The 25,213-nt window shown below is 35.0% G+C and overlaps 2 protein-coding genes across 2 annotated transcripts; both read right to left on the bottom strand.

Moving 5' to 3' along the window:
* Window positions 1-3,810, bottom strand: LOC105956963 (Leucine-rich receptor-like protein kinase family protein). The gene has a single exon (XM_012980875.2). It carries the CDS (start codon window positions 3,527-3,529, stop codon window positions 176-178), a length of 3,354 nt encoding a protein of 1,117 aa, XP_012836329.2. The 5' UTR covers window positions 3,530-3,810; the 3' UTR covers window positions 1-175.
* A 16,814-nt stretch (window positions 3,811-20,624) lies between these two features.
* On the bottom strand, window positions 20,625-23,887 carry LOC105956945 (uncharacterized). The gene is made up of 4 exons (XM_088821224.1): window positions 23,378-23,887; window positions 22,903-22,956; window positions 20,827-20,850; window positions 20,625-20,732 (listed from the first exon to the last, which is right to left on the bottom strand). Exons 1-4 carry the CDS (start codon window positions 23,885-23,887, stop codon window positions 20,625-20,627), a joined length of 696 nt encoding a protein of 231 aa, XP_088677350.1.
* Between the last annotated feature and the right edge of the window lie 1,326 nt (window positions 23,888-25,213).

Here is a 25,213-nt window from a genome sequence, read left to right on the forward strand (position 1 = left end):
TTTCTACTCCAAAATAACATTTTCAAGAAAAAAACAACAATGGACGGCCATACATTAATGTTAATCAACCAAATTGTTCTCATTTTTCCCTACCAACGTATGACAAAAAAACAAAAAGAAAAAAGAAAAAAAAAACCCGTCACCGAGCTCGACTTTACGAATTTGATTTGGCGGGTCATGCGGGAGAAGGCTGGGAAGTTGGATCCGCAGAGGAGGGAATATCCGGGCCGACCCGACAACCCTCCAACATAAAAACAATATCCGCCATCGTTGGCCGATCCAATGGGTCGGGTGCGGTGCAAAGCAAACCCACTTTTATTCCAAGCAAAAACTCCTCCCACTCCGAAGATTCCGGGTCGAGTTCAAGCAAACCCGGCTCCAACAACTCCGAAATTTGACCTCTCTGCAACTGCCTCTTCACCCATTTCACAATATCTTCATCCTCAGTGAACATCACCGGTTTTTTCCCCGTCAAAAGTTCCAACAAAACAATCCCAAAGCTGTAAACATCCGATTCTTTAGTAACCTCATTCGTTAGCGTCACCTCGGGCGATACATAGCCCATCGTTCCAACCGAGTTTGAAGTAGAAGCTTCCGCTTGGAGAGGGGGGGCGGCCGCACCCCCTATGAGCTTTTCCAACCCAAAATCGGATAAATGGGCCTCGAAATCCGCATCGAAAAGCACGTTTTGCGGTTTTACATCACCGTGTACAGTCGAAGATGCGTGGAGAAAAGCCAATCCACGAGCAATGCCGAGGGCGATTAAATGACGCATCGGCCAATTTAAGACATGCCCTTCTTGGTGCGAGGCTTCTTGCAAGAGAGTACCGAGGTTTCCGTTAGGCATGTAATCGTACACGAGGAGCCTCGGGTGCGACGGGCCACAGTAGTAACCGCGCAGGACAGTCAAGTTCCTGTGCTTCACGCCGCCTAGGGTTTCTGCTTCCTTCCGGAAGGTGTTCAGGTCTAGGGTTCCGTTGGGTAGCCTGCGAATTGCGAGGACCATTCCATCTTTATAGCACGCCTTGAAGAGTACACCGTGTCGAGTTCTGCTCAATACATTCTCTTCATCGAATTGAGTTGTGGCTTCGATTGTTTCTGCTAATGTTATCTTGTTGTTGAACATGATAAGCTTCGGTCCGCCGTTTTCGCTACTTCCGCGGACCCCACTTGTTCTTGAACTTGGCCTCATTGGACTGTGTTTTTTCTCACTAGCAGCGCCCTTTTGGACTTTCTCTCTCCATCTCAAGAAGCTATATACGTAGAAACAGCAACATGATAGCATGACAAGAATTCCAGTGGCAGAAACGGCGACGAATAGGATAAGCTTATTTCTTCGGTTTTCGTTATTACTGTCTTCTTCGCCACATTTTGTATCTAACGGCTTGCCACATAAGCCTTTGTTGCCCGTGAAAGACGATTGGTTGTTGAACCTAGACCCTAAAACTAATGGGATGCTGCCATCCAAGTTATTGTTCGAGACGTTGAAATTGATCAACGTGGATATTGATGAAAGATTGTAAGGAATCTGTCCGGTCAAATGGTTCGAGTCGAGCGAGATTGAGATTAAAGAGGAACAGTTGGAAATTTGTTCCGGGATTTGACCTGTGAGATTGTTCTTCCCCAAATCAAGAACCGTCAGACGGGAGAGGCGAGAAAAGTCAACAGGGATTTGACCGCTCAGAGAGTTGGAGCGAAGATCAATAACACCAAGAGACGAACAATTTCCCAGGTCTGGTGGAATTGAACCGGAAATGCGATTGTTGGACAACGACATGACAACTAACGACTTCAAGAATCCAAAAGTGGGAGAAATGTGACCGGAAAATGAATTGAAAGAAAGGTTCAGATAGCGCAAACCAACTAAGCTACTTAAACCTTCGGGGATATCACCAGACAACATGTTTTCTTGCAATGCAATCACTTGCAGATTAGGCAAGCCTACAAGATTAGAAGGTAATACCCCCGACAGATTCATTTTACTCAGATCGAGATCTGACAGCTTAAACAGAGTACCGATGCTTTGAGGGATATTGTCCGAAAATGCATTACCACTAAGATTCAAAACTGTAAGCTGCTTTAAATTCCCAATGCTTGACGGGATAACCCCGTAAAGCTTGTTTCCACTCAGATCCAATCTAGTTAAATTGCTCAAAACCATCAGTTCTTGAGGCAACACTCCTTCGAACCCATTGCCTCTCAAATTAAGGCTCTCGAGTGCCGTTAAATTTCCAATACTAATGGAACCAGAAAAGTTATTCCCTCCTACATTAAGGAATTTCAAATTGATGAGCTCGTTCATATGAGCAGTAATCGTTCCGGCAAATTGGTTACCCTCAAGATCAAGAATTCTTAAACTCCTACAGTTTCTGATGTCAGCTGGAAGTAGACCACTGAGTGAATTGTTTGCCAATTTAAGCTCTTCCAATAGCTTAAGATTTCCGATTTCGCTCGGAATTGAACCAGAAAAATAATTTCCAGAGAGATCAATAGATGTCAATGAGGAAATACTAGTTAAAAACAATGGAAATCCGGCAGAAATTTGATTATTCTCAAGGTCTAAAACCTGCATCGCACTAAAACAAACAGCAGATGTGGGTGCACCAATGTCCGTGAAAGCATTGAACCCGAGTCGAACAACCCGAATCGAGGGCGGATAATCGGAAACAATACAGAACAGAGAGAGGGGCACAGACCCGGATAAATTGTTGTGTGATAAAGAAACAACCTGGAGCTTTGGCAGTGCGCCAATGGCCGCGGGCACCACCCCACCTATTGCGTTACCATCGGCGCTGAAATGGACGAGCGCCGAACAGTTCGCCAGAGCAGAAGGCAACGTGCCCTGTAAGCTGTTGTACTCTAACCACAGATGCTGAAGATTCTCGAGCTCGCCGAGACTCGCCGGAATCTCGCCGGAAATCTGGTTGTGGGAGAAGTTGATGAGCTGCAGCTGGGACCCACTCGAAATGTTCGTCGGTATCTCTCCTGAAAATGCGTTGGACGAGAGGTCCAGGAAGCGGAGATTCTGGGGGAGGACGGCGGGGATTTGGCCGGAGAGGCGGTTGTCGGCGACGTTGAAGACGAGGAGGTTGGTGAGGTTGGAAATATCAGGAGAGAGGTTGCCGGAGAAGGAATTGTACTGGAGAAAGATCGACTGCAGCAGGGTGCACCGGAATAGAGAAGATGGGATTGTGCCGTTGAAGGAGTTGGAGCGGAGGTTGAGCTTGCGGAGCATGCGGAGATTGGCGATTTGAGAAGAAATAGCGCCGCTGAGCTGGAGGGCGGGGAGGCGGAGCTCGCTGACGCGGCGGCTGTAGCAGCCGACGCCGCGCCAGTCGCAGGGAGCCGAGGGCGTGGAAGGGTCCCAGCCGGCGAGCACGCCGAGTGGGTCGTGGAAGCTCATCTTCAGAGAGGTCAGGGCTTGGATCTCGGCTTCCGTATCCGCGTTCAGCTCCTCCGCCCATACTGTATAAAAAGGAGAAGAGATGAGGAGCATCAGGAGCAAGATAGCCGCAGCGGCGGCCGCCATGAGTATGGTTGTGTATGTATAAAAAAAATTACAGTGAGTGAGATGTATGTGGGTGGAGTTTACGAGGAGTGGGGGGAGAGAGAGCGCAAGTTAGCAAGGGCCGTCAAAGAGTGAGAGTGGGAGGAGTAGTGATTGCTGCCATTTGTGTAAAAAGTAGAGTTGGTATAAGAAAGACAGTCAGTCAGTGTAATTAGTATAGCAGAAGCAAGTGTGTGTGTACAAAAAGGGTTCACTTTTCGAAGGAGGGCATATGGGGCATGGGCTGGCAATTTCTAACCTTTTTTTGCATATGGCTTGAATCATTGGACCTTCCTTTTATTTCTCAATTTTCTAATTAAGGGCTATTACCAATAATCTAATTATCACCATATTATCCATAAAAAAAAATTGGTTCATCCTTAAGGCCATCTCCAACGATTGTTTAAAGATCGGTTGTCTATATCTATAATTTTAACATCACACTCCAACAATATTGGTTATATTTTAAATAATTATCATATTTTATTATTTTACAATATTTTAGTTTTGAATTAATTTTAACATCACACTCCAATAACATTGTTTATATTTTACATAATTATCATATTTTATTATTTTACAATATTTTAGTTTTGAATTAATTTAACAACTATATTTCAACATGCATATTCAAACGACAATATTTAATGACCAATTAAAAAATTATTCAAAATAACAATATTATTAATAAAAATGCTAAATTAGAATGATATATTCCAAAAGATTTCGAAAAACTAAATTCCAAAAAGACTTTGAAAAAACTAAATTTTAGAGGATAAACTGACAACTAATTTGATGTTCAAGAAAGAAAAGAAAGAAAAGAAAGAAAAAGGAATTGCAGCAACTATTTTCAGGCGCAATTTTTTTTTGGTGTTGTTTTATAAAAGAGTTTTTAAAATGGTGTTATTTTATCCATTAATCATTGCATATTTTTATCTAATTAACACAATAAAATAGTGTACAATTTTAAGAACATGTAGACAAAAACAAAAGGAGTTCTAGAAAATAAAAGAGTTATACAAAATAAATAGGTCCAATAAAAGAGTTATATAAAATAAATAGGTCCAAAATGAGTACAAGAAAATAAAATAGGCGCTATGAAGCCAGTGCCTATGTGAACCAGTGCCACATGCAGGTGCCCGTCTAGTCCTACGCGGCCTACCATCTCAATGAATGTCAGGTTCTGCCGGTACATCATCAACAAACTGGGTGTCATCCGGTGGATATGAAACAGGGAAAATATTATACTGTGGTCGGATCCGCTCTTGGGGACTTGAGTATTCTTGTACTCATTTTGTCCTTGTACTCATTTTGTTTTTACTATTTGACATATTTATTTTGTATAATTCTTTTATTTTCTAGAACTCCTTTTGTTTTTGTCTACATATTTTTAAGATTGTACAGTATTTTAGTGTGTTAATTAGATAAAAAATATGCAATACTAATGGATAAAATATATAAAATATAATAAATTTAATACTAACATCAAATTAATGAATTTAGTTAGAATTGTTTTATTTTGTAAAAAAAATAAAAAATCAGAAAATATTAAAATATAAAAATATAAAAATATTAATATTAAAAAAATAGACAGAAGACGCCATTGGTGGTGGCGTCTTCTGCCGGTGCCGCCGTTGGAGCTGGCGTCTCCTGCCGGTGCCGCCGTTGGTGGTGGCGCCTCCTGCCGGTGCCGCCGTGGGGGTGGCGCTCAACCCCAATTCATTTACTCCCTACAAAATAACACCATTTTAAAAACTCTTTTATAAAACAACACCAAAAAAAAAAATTGTCCCACTATTTTCAAGTATAAAAGGTAGTAGTTGCTCTCGTATTCCTACACTAATCTTCTTCCAATACAATATTCATAATTCTCAATGGCTAATTTCTTTAATCCATTCATGTCTTTTACGATAATCAAGATCTTTTTGATGAACCAAATCATCTTCGACCACTTTTAGCTGCGGCCATAGTAGAAGAAGAAGAAGAAAATTCTAGTCGACAACGTGAATCGCGTCGGCGTGGATCAATTCCTGGCCATTCTACTATAAATCGCGATAGAGTGGAGGGCCATGAACGACTTTGGAAAGATTATTTTGCCCCTCATCCAACGTTTCCCGAGGCCAAATTTCGTCGGAGGTTTCGAATGAGTCGAAATTTATTTCTCCGAATACAGAATGTTGTTGTGGGTCATGATACCTACTTTATACAAAGAAGGAATGCAGCGGGAACTCTCGGTTTGTCATCCACTCAAAAAATAACAGTAGCAATGAGAATGCTAGCTTATGGACCATCCGCCGACTTCGTAGACGATTATGTACGCATTGGAGAAAGTACTGCCATAGAAAGTCTTCGGAGGTTTGTCGAAGCAATCAATGAGATTTTTGGGGACCAATATAGAAGGGCGCCAAACGACAAGGATGTTAGGCGATTGGTGGCATTTAATGTGGAAAGTGGGTTCCCCATTATGTTAGGAAGTATCAATTGTATGCATTGGCACTAGAAGAATTGTCCGACTGTGTGGCAAGGTATGTACAGGGGGCACGTCCATAAACCAACGATTATTTTAGAAGCAGTGGCTTCACATGATTTATGGATATGGCATTCATTCTTTGGATTGCCGGGATCACTCAATGACATCAATTTGCTTGATCGGTCACCTATTTTTTGTGAATTAGTTGTTGGACGCTCTCCTGTTGCAAATTATTCAATTAATGGACATGATTATACGACAGGGTATTATTTGACTGACGGAATATACCCAAAATGGTCAACATTTGTGAAGACAATTCCTATTCCAAGAGGATTGAAGCAACATGTTTTTGCAAAAGCTCAAGAGTCGGCAAGAAAAGACGTAGAACGAGCTTTTGGGATTCTCCAATCACGGTTTGCAATTGTTCGCGGACCAGCATGATTTTGGGATTTAAAAACTCTTCGAAGTATGATGAACGCGTGTGTCATACTAATTAATCTATGTTCTATACTTCATTTTAGTTTTACTTGTTTACCTTGCAGTTCTTGGATTTAATTTATTAATCCATGTCATATGTTCAGTACCCATTTGTTAAGATATAGAAAATATATTTTTCAAAATAAATGATATACAACAATCATGATGATATGATATTACATTAAGATAATATTAGACAAAATTAAACTGGTATTCTAATACATTAAACCAAAATGAGACATAATACTAAATGTGCTAATACATTTAGTACAAAATTCCAAATATCATATCCAGGCTAGGATAATCTTGACATAATATCCATCTTTATTTTCTTGAAATATTCTGCACTCATTTCATCCATGCCAGTGGTGTCAATCATCATAATTTTTATGTTCGTATCTTTCTTCAAGTCCGTTCGTTTTCCCTCTCCAATTGTAGGTATTCTTGTTGGACTAGGAACACTTGGTCAAACCTCTCTATCTTTTGATGTTCCGTCTGAGCATAATCCTTTGAACATTCCTCAAAAAACGAGGCGGCAACAGAACTTTGAGTTCCTTGGACATGCTATTTTCCTTTTTTCGCTTTTGCAACTTTTATACCCATTGGTCCCTCGAACTCGTTAAAATCTAGATCGTCCAATCTAAGGTTCACACTGCTATCTTCAGTTGCAGGCGACGAAGACTGTGGACTTGCTCCGACAAACTTTTTGGACGACTTATTGGAACGTCGACTTGTTGTAGCAATATTCCACTTTCGGTAATTTTTCAGTTCGTTCCAACAATGGTCCATCCGACATTTTTTATTTGTGGTTTCGTGAAACATTTGTTTGGCGCGGAGTATCTAAAAACATAATACCAGGTTAATTATTATGACAATTTTTTTAAAAAATAGTATAAGATAGAAATATACCTGTCTTGCTCTGTTGTGCCACTTTTTTTGCAATTCTTGAACCTGTTTATAACAAGAAAAGTTTGCTTGTTGATTACAGCCCATCAACTCTTTAGAGAATATTGTGAACACTGAGAGTCGTCACTATATGTTTCAAAATACTAGGTCACTTTTGCCCACAAAGTATCGGATTTTTGTTGGTTTCCATGTATTGGATCTGTTGATGTGTTGAGGTATCCGAATATAAGGAGGATGTCCTCGTCGTTTGAAAAGTTTTTTGTGCGTTTTGAAGAGTTATTTATTTTTTCCGTTTCCACTGGATAACTACCATACACATATTCTTGCTCAAATTCTTCATTCTCTTTGAGCATATCTGTAAAATATCCACTGGAATCCATCTACATATGAAATACATCTGCATATGAAATGTAAAGTTGAAATCCAACAAATTTTGCCTTTTTCAATTATGTTGTTGGAGATGTGATTTTAGGTTAAAATTCTTCAAAATGTGCAAATTATAGGTATACATGATGCTGTTAGAGTTGCTCTTAAGACCATCTTCAACGATTGTTTAAAAACTGGTTGTCTACGTTATAATTGAAGAGAGGAACACTGTTATATATCACCACTTTTAACCTCACACTCCAACAACATTGTTTATATTTTACACAATTATCATATTTTATTTATTTAGAAAATGTTAGTTTAAATTAAATTAAACAACTATATTTCAACGAGCGAATTCGAACGAATGTATTGTAACGACCATTTAAAAAAATATTTGAAATAATAATAATAATAATAATAATAATAATAATAATAATAATAATAATAATAATAATAATAATAATAATAATAATAATAATAATAATAATAATAATGTTTTTTAATAAAAAAGACTAAATTCGAAAAATTAAATTCCAAAGAACTTCGAACAACTATAAATTAATATATATATATATATATATATATTGATAGTCGTAAATTTATTATTTTTTTTATCTTTACACAATTTGTTAAATGGTAACTTTGGTTTCTCAAGTTTGAGAAACCAAAATTAAAATTGTACAAGTTTTGCATTTTCCCATTTTGCTGTTGGAGCTCTATTTTTGGGCTAAATTATGTAAAAGATGCAGAAAATAGGTTTGCACATCACTCTTGGAGTTGTTCTAACGTTCTTTTACAAAAAAGAGTCTGAGTTATTTGCACAGACCCGTCAGTGTAATCTCTAATGGTTAAAAAGAGTCCCCATGTTAAAACAATTACCAATTAACCTCCTATATTGTATTTTATTTTGTTCACTGTACTACCCTCATTAAAATACAACATAAAACAAAATAAAAAACAAAAAATAACCAAAAAAAACCTAAAAAAGAAAAATAAAAATTAGTAATAAAAATAAGTCTTCATCTACACCCAACGCCATCGTCATCTCCGTACCGTACACCGCGCTCACAATGAAGGCATCGAAGACGGAGAAGCAGCAGCCACGAAAACCTATAAGACTATAATAGTGGGCAACTATTGGGGGACGCCTGAGAAGACGCAAAAAATGCAAAAAATTGCAATTCAGTACCTGACTGAAGGAAGAAGAGGGTATTTCTGAAACTTCAAAGGACTGAATTGAAAAAATTAAAAAATTTATTTGGGGCTTATTTTTGAAATTTATAGTTCAAAGGGTATTTGAGTCTTTTCAAGTCAAAAATCGAACCTCGGTGGCATATTTGGCGAGTGTATCACACGACCAGCTCGTAGGGTCCTTAATGTCGTTGACTATGCTACACAGGGGGTATATGCTAATTGTTTTGACATAGGGGGTTTTTTAGCCATTAGATATTACACGAGGGGTCTGTGCAAAAAACTCAAAAAAGTCCACATGAAGTTCAGAGGTATGTAAAAGAATAAAATATTCTATCACATTTTAATATGCTCTAATTTAATTTCACTTTGACCCCAAATTTAACTAATTATTCAATTTTAACATCTAATTATTCAATTTTAACGCCCAACTCCAATCGCAAATTACCGTCGTCGCTGACCTGCTGTCAATGATGATTTCTGGCGGCGTTGACTTTTTCTTTTTGTGTTGCCGCAGCTGACCGGTGGTCACTACCGATCTCTAGTAGCGTTGAATTTTTTTCTTTTTTTTTGAATTATGTTTTCGAGATTTTTTTTGGCCTATGTAAAACAGTTAATATTACTGTGTTTGGCAGTAATATTAACTATATTACTATTTAAAGTCACTATGTTACATAATAAAATATTTTTTGTAAATCGCCATTATATTGCTCTTGAGTTTGATGATTGTGGAAACAAAGTATAACAAGAATATTAACTAAGTTCGATCAAGTTCAAATAACGTTCTCATACAGGGAATTGAATAGTGCGGCGGATATTTTGGCAAAAAAGGAACTACTATAAAACCGAACGAACTTATGCTTTTTGAAACTTGCCCTGATTTTATTCAGGAAATTTTGTATAAGGATCTATCATCCGTGTTTTCCCGTTGTACTACAAATCCATGTAACTTTGGTTTTGACTGTATAATATATATATCATGTTTTGTTGTTCAAAAAAAAAAAAGTATAACAAGAATAATAAAGAGATAGAGAGAAAATGCAAATGGACAATAATCTGTAGAGATTATCAAGGGGTGTGTTATTGAAGGAGGCAGAGTTACATTATATAGGTGTCAAAACCACAGGGAGTTACGAGAGAAGTTAATTGAACCCTTAAGGTAACGAAATACGTTATTTACACCATTTAATTGGCGGCGTGTTGGTGCTGAGCTAAATCTAGCTGGTAAATTTACCGCAAATGCAATATCAAGTAGTGTACATTGAGTTAAGTACAATAATGCGGCTATTGCACTTAGGTACGGCACTTCAAATGCTAACACTTTGTTGTTCTCCTCCGCATGATGGAATGTTTCATCCGACCTATCCAACGGTTGGACTACCATATGGGTGCTCGATGGTTTAGTTTTATCCACATTAAACCGTCTTAACATCTTCTGGATGTAATTCGATTGATGGACTAAAATTCCATCAGGACCGATATTAACCACGCCAACTATGTGACAAGAACCGATAACAATACTTTGGATATCAAATGCAGGACCGTCCAAAAAAAGGAATCAAAGGGGTGGAACCGCGAACCGTCACAATCAATTGTGAAAGATTGATTGATAAGTTAGGGTGAATATATGGAATCCTGCGATGTGTTCAAAGAGTTTTTAAAGAACTAAAGAGAATAATCTCAGTTTATTCATCAAAATTTGTGATTTAAAATAAGTCAAATTGGCAACCTATTTATAAGAACTAAAAAGACTTTTTTTTCACAACGAAAAGGGCTCCTACCTAAACTATAATAAGGAAACTAATAAATAAGCAAATCCTAACCATAAAGAACTCTAAAATAATAAAAACAAATATATTAAATCTTAAAATAAAAACGTCTAACTTAAATAACTTGGTCTTCAAGTCGACTTTTCGATCGCCCTTATAAACTCGCGTAGATATTGAGTTGTGCACGTGCAGGCACTTCAAGCTTCGATTAAGATACTGTTCTTATTTGAATCTCTCTATGCTCAAAACATAAAAGTTAGAACTTTCGGTTGGATTTCCTCGGCAATTTGAATCACATTATTTGGACGTCATATGGGAGGGTTATAAGCTGAATTGTAAACTCTGCCAGAATCATACGGACTTTCGGGATGCATGAAATTTGACTTGTCCAACGAATTTCCCTCTTCCTTTTCTTCCAATTCCAAACCATGGTCTCTTCAATCAACTCCCTCGTGTTGATTCTTATCATTATGAGCACGAACAACTTCATTAAACTCACACGTCTTTTCTTCCTCCAATTCTTCGTCTTGGAGCTAGTTATGATCATATCATACTCCCTCTCTTCAAAAGGATTCGTCCTCGAATCCTGACCAATGTTAAATGGAGCATTGATGAAATTTTTTTGTCGATCACTCCTTTGAATTGGTAGTAAACTCATCTCGTGCTCTTCCGGAAGGATATCATGATTTTGTTGCATCGGTGTACAAGACTTGGAGTTGTTCAATACACATGTGGTCTCGTCGAGTACCTCAAGCTCCACTTGAGCCACATCACATGGATCTTTTGTTATATCGAAACACACCATCGATTGTTCACAACTCTTAAGTTTAAGATTGAATCCTTCATTCAATATCGATATGCAATTGGATAAACATGTTTGCCAATCATCACTATTTCTTTCCCCTTTGACAAACGCACCTTTATCGGGATGCTCAAATAGTCCTCTTCTCGGCTTAGGGCTGGTGGTTTCTTTTGCTTTCCACTAATTCGCTCAAGTGTATCTAACCTGTAGTGCAATTCCTCAAACTCATTTTTCACCATTTGACGAAGTTGTTGTTTGAGTGAAGATATTTGATAAAAAGTTTCATCTTGTAACATGATAATAATACAAAAGAAGATCCTCAAAGAATAAGAAAGAATGTATTCATAAATCCCTTATAATCAAAAAGATATTCAATGATCTTAAATAATAAAAAATAATATATTCTTCCCAACTTAAATTGCACAGTCCGAATCCTCTACAACTCTTATAAGGGAACTTCCCTTCACAATTTTTGATTTTTTTTAGGACTCTAGACAAAGCCTTAAACTCTAAGAAACTTCAACCAAAAATAAATTTTGATTTTTTTTTAAATTTTTTTAAAGTTTATGGACTCTAAATAAACAAAACGAAAGATTAAAAGACTCCACAACAACAGACACGAATGGAACACGAAAAAAAAACTGACTCAACAATAAAGATAAAGGATAGGCGAAACCTTCTTAGGAAGATTGCTCTGAGTACCAAATGATACGAACCACGTCAACCATGTGACGAGACCCGATAATAATACTTTGAATATCAAATCCTGGACCGTCCAAAAGAAGGAATCAAAGGGGTGGAACAACGACATGTTGCCTATAAAGAGACATCAACATATGTGTTATATGAGGCGACATGGTTGTACCGAAATCTGACAACGTTGTCGATCTTGCGAAGAAAATATTCAATTGTTCATTTCATTTGTATAAACATAAACTGTTTATATTGATATGGTTTATTATTGATTGAGTTAAAACATTTTTTTTAACTTAATCCATATTTTCAATTATCTCTATATAAAATATGTAAGATTTTTATTTTTTACCGTCATAAAAATAATTTATGTTAGAGGATGCAAGTAAGTAATAAAAAAGATTAATTGCACTAATTTAATTATCTAATGGTGAAAACATAAATAAAAATCAATGTTTTTTTAATTTTCTCTTTTTTACTGACTTTTTAATAAACTAATTATAAATTTCATCTGATGTTTTTTTCCCACATCATCGTAGCAAACCATAATTTTTGGTACCCGGAAATCGTATATACAGATATATTAAATTCAATGTAGTTGTCCATTCGAACTAGATTATTATAACGTAAGAGCTTTTAAATAATTTGATATTGAAATAATATTATTATATTACTATTACTATTAGTATTAGTGTAAAAAAATATAAAAACTAGAATTAATATTAGTATTAAGATTAAGATTATGATTATCATACTAGGATTTTGAGATTAAAGTCATGATCAACATTAGGATTATGTTCAAAATTAAGACCATGATCAATGAATCATGATCATGATCATGATTTAGATTAAGATGATGATTAACATTAGTAAATAGGATTAATATTAAGATTTGCATTACATTTTAGGATTATCATTAGCATTAACATTAGTCGATTAGTATTACCATTTGCATATTAGTATTAACATTAGTATTTTAAGATTAGTATTAGCATTGGCATTAGCATATTAGCATTAGCATTACTATATTAGTATTAGTATGAATATTAGTATTAGTATTAATATATTAGTATTAGTATTAATGTATTAGTATTAGGATCAACATTAAGATTACTATCAAGATTAAGATTGAGATAATGATTAAGATTAGGATCAAGATTTGGATCGCTATCATGATTAGGATTACGATTATGATTAGTATTAGAATTTAGATTAGGATTATGATCGTGATTAGGACTACAATTAGCATTGGCACTAGTCTTTTATGATTATCATTAGTATTAGCATGATCATATTACCATTAGCACTAGCATATTAGTATAATCATTAGCATATTAGGATTTGTATTAGCAATTGCATTATCACATATTAGTATTAGCATTAGCATATATTATTTATAATATATTATATAATAATTTGATATTTAATTGTCATATAGTTTTATTTTGTGACTTTCAAGTTGATCAAGTAATAGAAATTCCAAATATTTAATAATTTGTTGTTTCTTCCGTTTCCTGTTATGGGTTGTGCCTTTGTTATGTACATGTTTCCGAAAAGTATTTTACTCGGTTATGTTTAACAAGGAAAACCGCTAATTGAGATGGATAATTATGTTTATTTGCAGATGTGTAAGCATTTTGACATTGGTTGAGATGGGAAAGTAAACATTCTATGTTCTAAGTGCATCTCTTTGATAATTAGATCCATTGAATTTTGCCTCGCCTCATTTTGTTGGAATATATCAGTTTTTGCTCTTTCTCAACTTTGTGTTTGTTAAAATTCTAATTCATGTTTCCTTTAATATTGATTGTCAGTTCTCAATCCATGACAACACGTTTTCTACAATATTTTGTGATTCAATATGAAAAGAAACAATAAATTTTCTTGTATATTATTGAGTGTATGAGCTGGTGTATATATATACATAATATATGACAGTGCATATGAGATATGATTCCTTATTCACAGCCTTATACAAATGGAAACAAATTATGGGAGATGGAGGAGAATCAGCCGAGAGATAATGGAAGATCCCGAGACTTCTGTGTGTTGATTTTCATTCCTTAACACTCCCCCTCAAGTTGGAATGTATGTTGATAATTCCTAACTTGGCAAGCAAAGTCGAGAAGTGTGAATGACTCAATGGCTTGGTGAAAATGTCAGCTAGTTGTTTTGATGTGGATATGTGTTCCATCTTGATCATTCTTTCTTGAACAATTTTTCCTCATAAGGTGACAATCAATTTCGATGTGTTTTGTATGCTCGTGAAAGGCTGGGTTCGAAGCAATGTGCAATGCCGCTTGATTATCACAATATAAGTTGACAGGTTGTGAATGTTCAATACCTAAATCTCTTAGGATATATTTTAACCACGTAATTTCAGAGCAAGTCGTAGCCATTGATCGATATTCCGCTTCTGCACTAGATCGTGACACTGTAGTTTGCTTCTTGGTTTTACAAGAAACCAAAGAATTTCCAAGAAATATGCAATATCCAGTAACAGATCTTCGCGTATCTTGACATCTAGCCCAATCTGCATCACACAAGGCATTTAATTGAATTGAACTATCTGCAGAAAGAAGAATTCCCTGACCTGGAGTTTGTTTCACGTAGCGTAACACACAATGAGCTGCTTCTAGATGTGGAACTCGCGGTTTGTCCATAAACTAACTTAGCATGTGAACCGGATATGCCAAGTCTGGTCTTGATATAGTCAAAAAAATTAATCGTCTAACAAGTCTAGGGATCGCTAATTTCCTCACTATCGAACTTACTGAGGGATAAGTTTTGCTCCATGGGAAAGGTGACTAGTTTTGCCGCTAGATATCCCACATCATCGAGAATTTCGAGAGCATACTTTCGTTCTGAAAGAACAATGCCGTTGCTAGATCGTGGAACTTCAATTCCTAAGAAATACTTCAACTGCCCAAGATCCTTTAATTTAAATTGATCCTTTAAGAATGATTTGGTGTCCTCGATATCTTGCAAACTGTTTCCAGTTAGGATGACATCGTCCACATAAATGAGGAGGGCCATGAATTTACCCTCTTGGTATCGGACGGACAAGGAATAGTCGGCATTGGACTGCTTAAACTTGGCTTGCTTGAGAGCAGTCGAGAGTTTGATAAACCATTGACGAGAGGCATGTTTGAGGCCGTATAGTGACTTTTGAAGCTTGCAAACTCGTGTCTTCCCCCTTTCGTTCGAAACCAGGAGGTAAAGCCATGTAAATATCTTCTTCAAGATCTCCATTTGAAAAAGCATTATTGACATCGAGCTGATGGAGATGCCAATGCTTAGTGGAAGCGACAGCAAGAAGAAGACGTACAATCACAAGCTTTGCAACTGTGGCGAAAGTCTCATTGTAATCCAGTTCTTCGACTTGATTGTATCCCTTTGCTACAAACCTTGCCTTGTAATGCTCAATGGAACCATCAGGTTTGAATTTGATCTTGTATACCCATTTGCATCCAACAATTTTCTTTCCTAGAGGAAGTTCCCTAAGTGACCATGTTTTATTCTCCTCAAGTGCTGCAAGTTCTTGTTGTATGGCACAGCACCATTTAGGGTCACAAACTGCCTGTTCAAAAGATGATGGTTCTCTTTCTGCCAAGAGACAAGTTGTGAAAGCATGGTATTTGGGGGATAATTTTTCATTGGAAAATACATCGGATAGGGGATATGGACTACCTGATGCCTTAACCATGACTGAGTTAGATGATTGGACGTTCCTTGATAAGCAATACCAGCATGATACTCATGCAGATAGCTAGGTGTATTTGTACTGTGTGTCGGCCTCCAAGAAATGATTTATGGATCTGAATGTAAGGTTGGAATATGTGTTTCGTTAGTTATAAGAGAAGAGTTTTCTTCTTGAGGAAAATGGTCGGGTAAAGGCACTTCGATGTTTTGGGAATTTTGTGTAGGTACAGTATCATCATCATATGGGGATGGGTGGTAAGGTATTGGAGGTATGTTTGTAGTGGAAGTTTGGAAAGGAAAAATATCCTCATGGAAAATAACATCACGAGAGACAAAGGCTTTACCAGATGAGATTGCATAGACTTTGTAACCCTTTTGAGCATATGGATATCCTAAGAAAATGCATCTTGTGGCTCTCAGATCAAATCTAGTGAGGCGTTGGTGATGAGTGGAGACAAATCACATACATCCAAACACCCTCAAATGATCATATATTGGTTGTTTATGAAAGAGTTTTTCGAAAGGAGTTTTTCCTTCAAGAAAAGGTGTGGGGGTTCTATTTATAAGGTATGTAGCAGTTAAGATGGCATCTCCCCAAAATCTTTTAGGAAGATTAACTTGGAATAGTAAGGCTCGGGCAACGTTTAGAAGGTGGCGATGTTTTCTTTCGGCAGTGCCATTTTGTTGTGGAGTAGAAACACAACTAGTTTGATGAATGATGCCTTTATCTAAATAAATATTTCTCATTGTGAACTCAGGCCCATTACGGCTTCAAAGAATTTTTACTTTAAGGAGGATTGTGTTTCAACGAGGTTGATGAATTTGGTGATATACGAATGGGTATCGGATTTTTGATGCATCAAATAAGTCCATGTGCAGCGAGTATAGTCATCAACAATTGTAAGAAAATATTGTTCCCCCTCATTAGATCGAACATGATACCCTTGCCAAATATCAAGATGAATTAGTTCAAAGCAAGATGAATTAGTTCAAAAGGTGATTTCGTGTAACTAGAACTTAATGAAAATGGAGAACGAGTTTGTTTGCCTAATGGACAAATTAAACAATCAGAAATATCATAAGATTTTATTTCTCTTATTGAATGAGAGAGAAAACTGACTATCCTGTTCGACGGATGACCAAGACGTTGATGCCAAACTTTCGAGGAACAAGAATTTGGTGAGGTAACTGCATTGCATCTAGCTTTTTGCGGAGTATCAAGATAGTAGAGTCCTCCTTGCTCAATTCCCTTCCCAATTATTTTCCCCGATCGTTGGTCCTGTAGCATACATGCATACTCAGTGAATATGGCAAAACAGTGGGAGTTACGAACAAGTTTACTAACATAAATCAAGTTTAATTTGAAGGAAGGAAACTAAGAACATTGTGCAACGTAAACTTTGGAAAATGTATATTGCCGATGTGCGTGACAGCAACAATGGCTCCATTTGGTAGGTGTACAATTCTATTGGCGGCATGGGTCTTTGTTGTCAGTATTCCGTCTGAGTAAACCATGTGATATGTGGCTCCTGTGTCGAGAACCCAAAACATTTCTTTGTCAATGACAGATGCACAATAAATTGTACCTGATAAGTCGCTTACAGCGGATGCGGTATGGTTAACATGATTGACCATTGAATTGGACTTGTTCTCGCCAAGCAATGTCAAGAGATTATTATATTGTTCTGCTGTGAGAGTGTATCGCGAGGAAGGCGCTGCTGTAGTGGCATCCACATGATTGGCCTTGGAGAAGAAATTTTTTTCGCTCATGCTTGTTGCCTATAGGATTCAAGTTTTGCAACTTTCGTCACACCTCGACTGTATGACCTTGCCAACTGCAATAATCACATTTTAGGTGTGACCGACATGTCTCTAAAGTGTGTCCAATTTTGCTACATGTTCCACATTTGAGATGTGGATACTTAGGTGTGAAGATTCCCTCAGATTTTTGTGAGTTATTTTGTACAGCAAATGCCGAACTTTCAGCCGACAGTAAGTCTCCAGTTAATTTTCATCGTTGTTTCTCGTCTTGGAGAATGAGAGAATGAGTTTTGTTGACAATACATGACAATACATATCTTGTGATTCCTTATTCACAGCCCTATACAAATGGAAACAAATCATGGAAGAAGGAGGAGAATCAGCTGAGAGATAATAGAAGATCCCAAGACTTCTGTGTGTTGATTTTCATTCCTTAACACAATATAGTTACCATCTTTTTTTTTTTAGCTTTAATACACTATTATAGGATAATATTTTCTACAACTACACTAATTGTGTATCGCAAGGGTAGATTACTAGTGTAGCATATATCACATGGGTGTATAGTTACTAGTGTAGAAGTTAAATTAAAATAACTTCTATAAAGACCATAAACATATTACAAGACAAAACAAAACTCATAATATATTTGCAAAAGTTTTTACAAACACCAATGATCAGTTATTGTACTTACAAAAAGTAATTCCCACGCAAATATATTTCACAAAAGTACTACACAATATTTATTTAGGGTGTATAGTTACTAGTGTAGAAGTTAAATTAAAATAACTTCTATAAACACCATAAACATATTAAAGACTAAACAAAGCTCATAATATATTTGCAAAAGCTTTTACAAACACCAATGAATCAGTTATTGTACTTACAAAAAATAATTCCCACGCAAATATATTTCACAAAAGTACTACACAATATTTATTTATTAGTTTTGAAACTGAGAATAGACGGAATTAAAAATTGATGAGGATTGAAAATGATGACCATCAATTTAATACTAATATCTCAATTTGTGAGCAGCAACTTAACTACATGACAGAACAACCGGTAACAACTGCAATATGTCCAACAACATACATCGCCTTTCCAATTTTTGTACCAACAACAACTACCTTGAGAACTTCGTTGGCCATCTCCTAAGGGTAAGATATATAAAGACACCTCAAATAAAAAATAGGGTAAAAAATAAATATTTTATTGGGTAAACAACATAACTCCACCCCCGTGTTAAGAAAAATCTGCCCCGAATTTCCCCTGTATTTTTTTCTTGCATAAAACCCCTTGTTTTCATTTTACTTTCCACGGAATCCCCTTTTCCATTAAAAGTTAATGCAACGAACTATAGAGGGAATATTATGCAATTTTTTCATAACATAGGATGATTTGGTGCATATTTTTTTCAATATAAGGGGATTTTAAGCAAATTAGTTTATTCGTTTAAAATTCATATTACTTTCTCAAATTAAGTCGAACACATTTACTCAGTAACAATATGAAAAATAGATATTTAATAGTTGTGATGAATGTTTTTATAAAAAAAACATTTTTATATGATTTTATTTATTAATGTATTTAATTTTTTGATTTTTTTTAATATTTAATTTTTTTATTAGAAGATTATGGTTACCATGAGTTTTTATTAATTATTTTTTGAAAAGATCAGAACACAGCGGATAATCAAGTGAAGTCACACTGGTATATTAAGCCATAAGGACTAATGGTGTATAACTATAATCGTAGAACCTCTATTCGATAAATGGAAAACCACTTAGAGATTTTCGGACGAGGGAATTCAGTGAACTCATCTACTATGAGACCCACTAAAGTATGTCGATGTCTCCACATCGTAGCTAATGAGATGCAACTCACATACACTAAGCGCTAAACGGAAAGGACACCATCCTACTTAGTGGTGTAACCCATCGACCCGCAAAATATATAAAACTCAGACCCGCCCCAGCCAGTTTTAGCTTAGACCTGGACCCGCCATAACCCATACCCGAATTAAACGTTTCTGACCCGCCAGACCCACTAGACCCGTTAACATGATTTTTTTTTAATATTTTTAACTTTCATAATATTTTGTTTGTATATTTGAACAAAGAAATCTCAAAATTGAAATACAATATTTTAAAAACATTCTAGAAGTGATATAAAGTGAATAATAAAATTATATAATTAATTATATTTAACTTCTATAATAAAAAAAGTTCAAAAGGCAAGACGACTAGCGGTGATCAACAAGTTTTATAAATATTACTTACGAGAAACAAGATTCAAAAAAATGAAACATTGAAAATTTGACAGATGAGAATAGACAAGATGAGGTTGGAAGTTTGATGAATGAAATCATAAATTAATTTGTATATATAGATTAACTATTAAATATAATATATTTATAAGGGTCGGTTATGTGACAGTTTCAATAAGACCCGTAACCCGACACAGAACCGTCCGGTTCTAGAAACTTAAATTTATTACCCGACTCAAATTCATTTAACTTACCCGGACTCGCCTCAAATGGGTCGGTTCGAGGTCTAAGACCCGGCAAACCCTTACCCATTGCCATCCCTAATTAAAGCAATTAATAAACAAAAACGTGTCAATCCAAATTGGAGATAGCCTTGTTCATATTCCTTTTCTCTCAAATTTTCCAGCAGACCCTCTCTTAACAAATTCAGCCTATTTTTACTAAATTAAGATTCAGAGTATTTCAATTCCAACATTGCAAATGCCAATGAGAAAGTTATGGGACTTTATAGAAGTACTTTCTACGTACGTATATTTCACAATACTAGACAATATTTATTTATTTATATTGAAATTTACAACAGACGGAATTGAAAATTGATGAGGGTTGAACAAGATGAACTTCAATTTAATATTAATTAATGTCTCAATTTGTGAGCAAGAACTCAACTACATGACAGAACAGTTGAGAGCATCTACAATATGATCAATAGTAAGCACCGCATTTCCAATTTTTGTACCAACAACAACCGCATCGAGAACTTTCTTGCCCATCTCCTAAGCGTAAGATACATAAAGACAACTCAAGTAAAAACACAGGAAAAAGTGTTTATGATAAATATTTTATTGAATTGCCTTTTGGATTTATTACATTCAGCACACCCATGAGTTTAGTCTGATTGTTAAAAGAAAAAAAAAAAACTATGATTATATTTTACTGGTAGACTATCCCTAAAAAATCACTATTTAGGGAATTATCTGCTAAACAAAGTGTATCATAGAGGAATTTTTGCTAATATATTTATTAAAAGAGTTTTTTGGTATTTCGATATATTAAATGGATATGAACGTATAAGTATAACAAAATATATTGAACTCATGACATGCTTAAAATTAAGGGATTTTCACGAGAAAGCCCTGAAGTCAATATTTGTTAATTTATATTTAACTTTTTATCTATTTCGCCAATAAGCCCATTTTTTTAATATAAGCAGTTTAAATATTTATGATAAAATTACCCCCAAACTCTTTAAACCGAATTCTTAATCAAAAACTCTAATTTAAGTCAACTTTCATCAATTTTGACCACAAAATGCGATTTTGACTTTTTCTTTTTGAATTTTCCTTTATCATTTTTCCCCTCCGATGATGACCGTCGACGTTGATTTTTTTTCTTCTTTTTACTGCTCTTTTTTTTTCCTCCGACATTGACCGTTGATAGTACTATTACCTTGATTGACATGAATATCAATGTCAACACAATAATATCAACATCAATATTAATTTTTTAGCCTTTTTTTTTTGTTTTTTTTTTTGTTTTTTTGACCGGTCAACATAATAATAGAATTGTGGTTGACAATAATATTACTGTCTAATATTGTAATATTAATGTAGTTGACAATTGTATTATTGTATGCTTCGCTAATATTATTGTGGTTGACAGTAATGTTACTTATAATATTACTGTCAACCACAACAATAGTAATTTTTTTGGCGTTTTATTTTGTTTGCCTTTGTTGACCACTCAACATTAGGCTTACACCAAGCCTGGTTATTTTGGCGAGCTCGAGTTCGAGTTCGTCGAGTATTTTTTCTTGGGCTAGAGCTCGAGCTCGAACCCAAGCTCATTTGATTTATTTCCAATTTATTTATATTATTTAAAAAAAAATATATTATAATAAAATAATAATGAATTGTATTTTTTTTTAATTTTTATATGTACTTTTTGTTTTTATTATTGTAATTTTTTAGATTATAATGTATTATTTAAATTTAAAAATAATATATAAAAAAAAAAGTAGGCTCGTAAGCTCACGAACATCTAAGAAAAAGCTCGAGCTCGGCTCGTCAGAAAGTTCGAGTGCCCGAGTTTGAGCTCGAAAAACTCGAGTTCGTGTTCGAGTTCGAGCTTTGTCGAGCTGGCTCAACTCATTTGTATCCCAAGTTAACATAATAATATTACTGTACTACACAATAATTTATTATGTAACATAGTGATTTTGTTGTTAATATTAAATTTAATGTGCTAGATATATAGTAATATTATTGTGTTAAACAGTAATATACTTAATAATACTTTCAACTATACTAATATTATTGTTTACCAAAAAAATGTTCTAGGAAAAAAAGTTGATTGAAAAAAAAAAATCAATGCTGCCGGAGATTGGCGTTGGCCGCCGGTGGAAAAATATACAAGGCGAAAAGAAAAACATTTACGCCTCTGGTAGCAAGAGATTTTTTAATAAGAAAATTAACGCTGGAGACCGGTGACCAATGGCGGCTGACCAGCAGTCAAAAGCAGTGATGATCGAAATTGATTTAGGGATTAAACTTGAATAGTTGGTGAAATTGTGAAAATTGAGGTTAAAATGATGAAATTAGTGTATGTTATTAATTTGAGGTGAAATTTTAGTCGTTTACACACCTTTGAATTGTATATTTTAAAAGAAAGAGTTTTTGGAGATGAGTTAGATATGAATAAGTAGCTCACTATGCACTTATTGATAATAGCACAAATTAAAATGAGGGTTATGGAGGGCAAGTTGATGCAAAGTAGAGATAGAATAGATAAGAAAGATTGTTAATTAAGGGATATAAGTGAAAATATTAAGAAAAATATGGAAAAAATAATTTTATTTGGAAGTAGTATTCCTATTAAATGTGCTACAATAATAAAACCAGCAAGTGATTCAAGCCTTAAATAGAATGAAAGTTTAATAGAGCTCACCTGATTAGATTTAGATTTAGAGACTGACTGCTGGGCATTCATCTGCTTCATTTTCTGTATACAATAGACCCACATAAAAAAAATCATCAGACTGCGTATATAGTATATACAAATCTCAATTAATTCAAATTCAAACAACGATTTTTTTTTCTTTATTATGTTATTAGGTCAAATGGTAGACTAGTCTTTTATTAGATTTCCTAGTTTTGACTATTAATAGTTCTTCAATGTTTAGGTTTGGTCCTAATTCATGATTAATAGAAACTTAATTTCGGATTTATGTCTATCTTTGTTACTCCAATTGTTTAACAATGTGCAATATAATATGTAAGATTAAGAACTGTGTGAAAATTAAATATCCACAACAAATTATATATATATATATATATATATATATATATATATATATATATATATATATATATATACTGAGTATGACCAATTAATTACTATGTCATGCTTGATAAAGATTTACCTCATTTTCTTGAGCGGCTTTTATTAGAGCGGCTTCTCTAGCGACTTTTTCTTGAAGGGCTTGTTTCACAAACCTACCCAGAACCAGCCGGATAGAATGGCTGTCCAAAAAGCTCTCCGTGGAGTGGTGGTGTGTGAATTTCCCTCCAGCGTAGCAACTGCAGCAGATGTCATATGTGGCAGGGACATTTTGTTCACACTCCCAGCACGAAAAGTAGGACCCTATCAGCCAATCACTGCAGCCTTTGCACCACCGCATTCCACATCTCCGCATGTAGTCAAGGGTCAAAAACTCTTCGAAATCGAGGGTTCCGTTGTTATTTTCGTCAAGGCAATCGAAAAGTGAGTCATCTGTGAATGTTTGAAGTGCCGGATCACTCTTGATATCCGCGCGACTGATTTTGCCGTCGCCGTTGGAGTCCAGTGATCGGAAGTATTTCTTGGTTATTTTTTTCTCCTCGTTTGTTGCTCTTCCATGGTAGGCCTTTGCAACTTCACGGAGATCATCCATTTTAGCTGGATATCAGTTTGAAAGACCTGTGAATATAGTATGTATGTATGTGGATACCAATCTAGTTAATTGGCATGGTATTTAAAGACTTTTAGGCTCCATCTGTTTGGAAATATTGATGATTTTGATTAAATTAATTAGGGGTATACCAAGTTCATGATGTAACATCAAATGCGATTATTTATTTGCTCCAACAGGCAAAATTTCTCGCCCCCAGGGCACCCATTCTTTGACTCGACAACTATTTGATAGAGGAATATAAATAATGGTAACTCAACGGTCGATTAGGATAGCGGACCAGAACTTGGTACCCACAAAGAACCAACTCTCATTGGAGTTGAAATTCCAACACAACAAATGACAAGATTTGATCCTAGGTCTTTTGAATATAAATTAAAGTATTGTATAAAATTTATAATTTAGTATTCGAATTTTTTTATAAAATAATGAAAATATTCTCATATGAAGACTTATTATAAGTTATAACTTATAAGTTAACAATTTGACTTTTTTGGCCAATCAAGTACATAAATATTTAAAATAAGGGGAGGTTATTGCATTGATTTAGTACCCTATCGGCCCTTTTGCTCTAAGTGAAAAGCCAATGTTTGGACGAATTTTTATTTTGTTTTAATTGATCTCCAATATAAAATTGTATTTATTAAACTTTCCAAATATTTTTCAAAAAAAAGGAAAAAGAGAAAAGAAAATTCAAATAATTTTCTCAAAACAATTTCAAAAGTTTTTCTCTCGTTCAGATATGATGTGACTATTACAGTAAAATAATTTGATTACAACAGTAAAAAATGTCTTCATTAAAAAAAATAAACATCACTCCATCTTTCAATTTTTTCTTCTAAAGTATATTTTTGTAACACTTTTAAACATTATTTGGCTGCTATAATGTATTTTGTCTCCTTCCAAAATATAAACAATCATTACTTTCATTCTCAGATTCATCCCAAAAATATATTTCCTCAAAATGAAATTAAAATAAGTTCTAAAATGCTTTCAAACACTGCCGACAATAACTGATTGGTCATTAATAATAAGTAGTTAGGTTTCCAATATATCAGCCATTAAGGGCCCGGTTTTTTATCCTTCCATTTCCTTGAATTCCAAGATTAGATAATCACACCCCTCCCCGGAGATTACATAGTCCAGCCACTATTCATGGATTCATAAGGTATGTTTGCTGCTGAAATTGTCCTCAGTAAATTTTTTGATTTACATCTTTGATTTACAGACAACCAATTATAAATACAATTTCTCTCTCCCCCATACAAAATTATTGCCCTAATATTTGAACACTTTCCCCTCGTCGAA

The sequence above is a fragment of the Erythranthe guttata genome, chromosome 8 (assembly GCF_056151865.1).
Source record: "Erythranthe guttata isolate IM_541 chromosome 8, IM_541, whole genome shotgun sequence".
Classification (NCBI taxonomy): domain Eukaryota; kingdom Viridiplantae; phylum Streptophyta; class Magnoliopsida; order Lamiales; family Phrymaceae; genus Erythranthe; species Erythranthe guttata.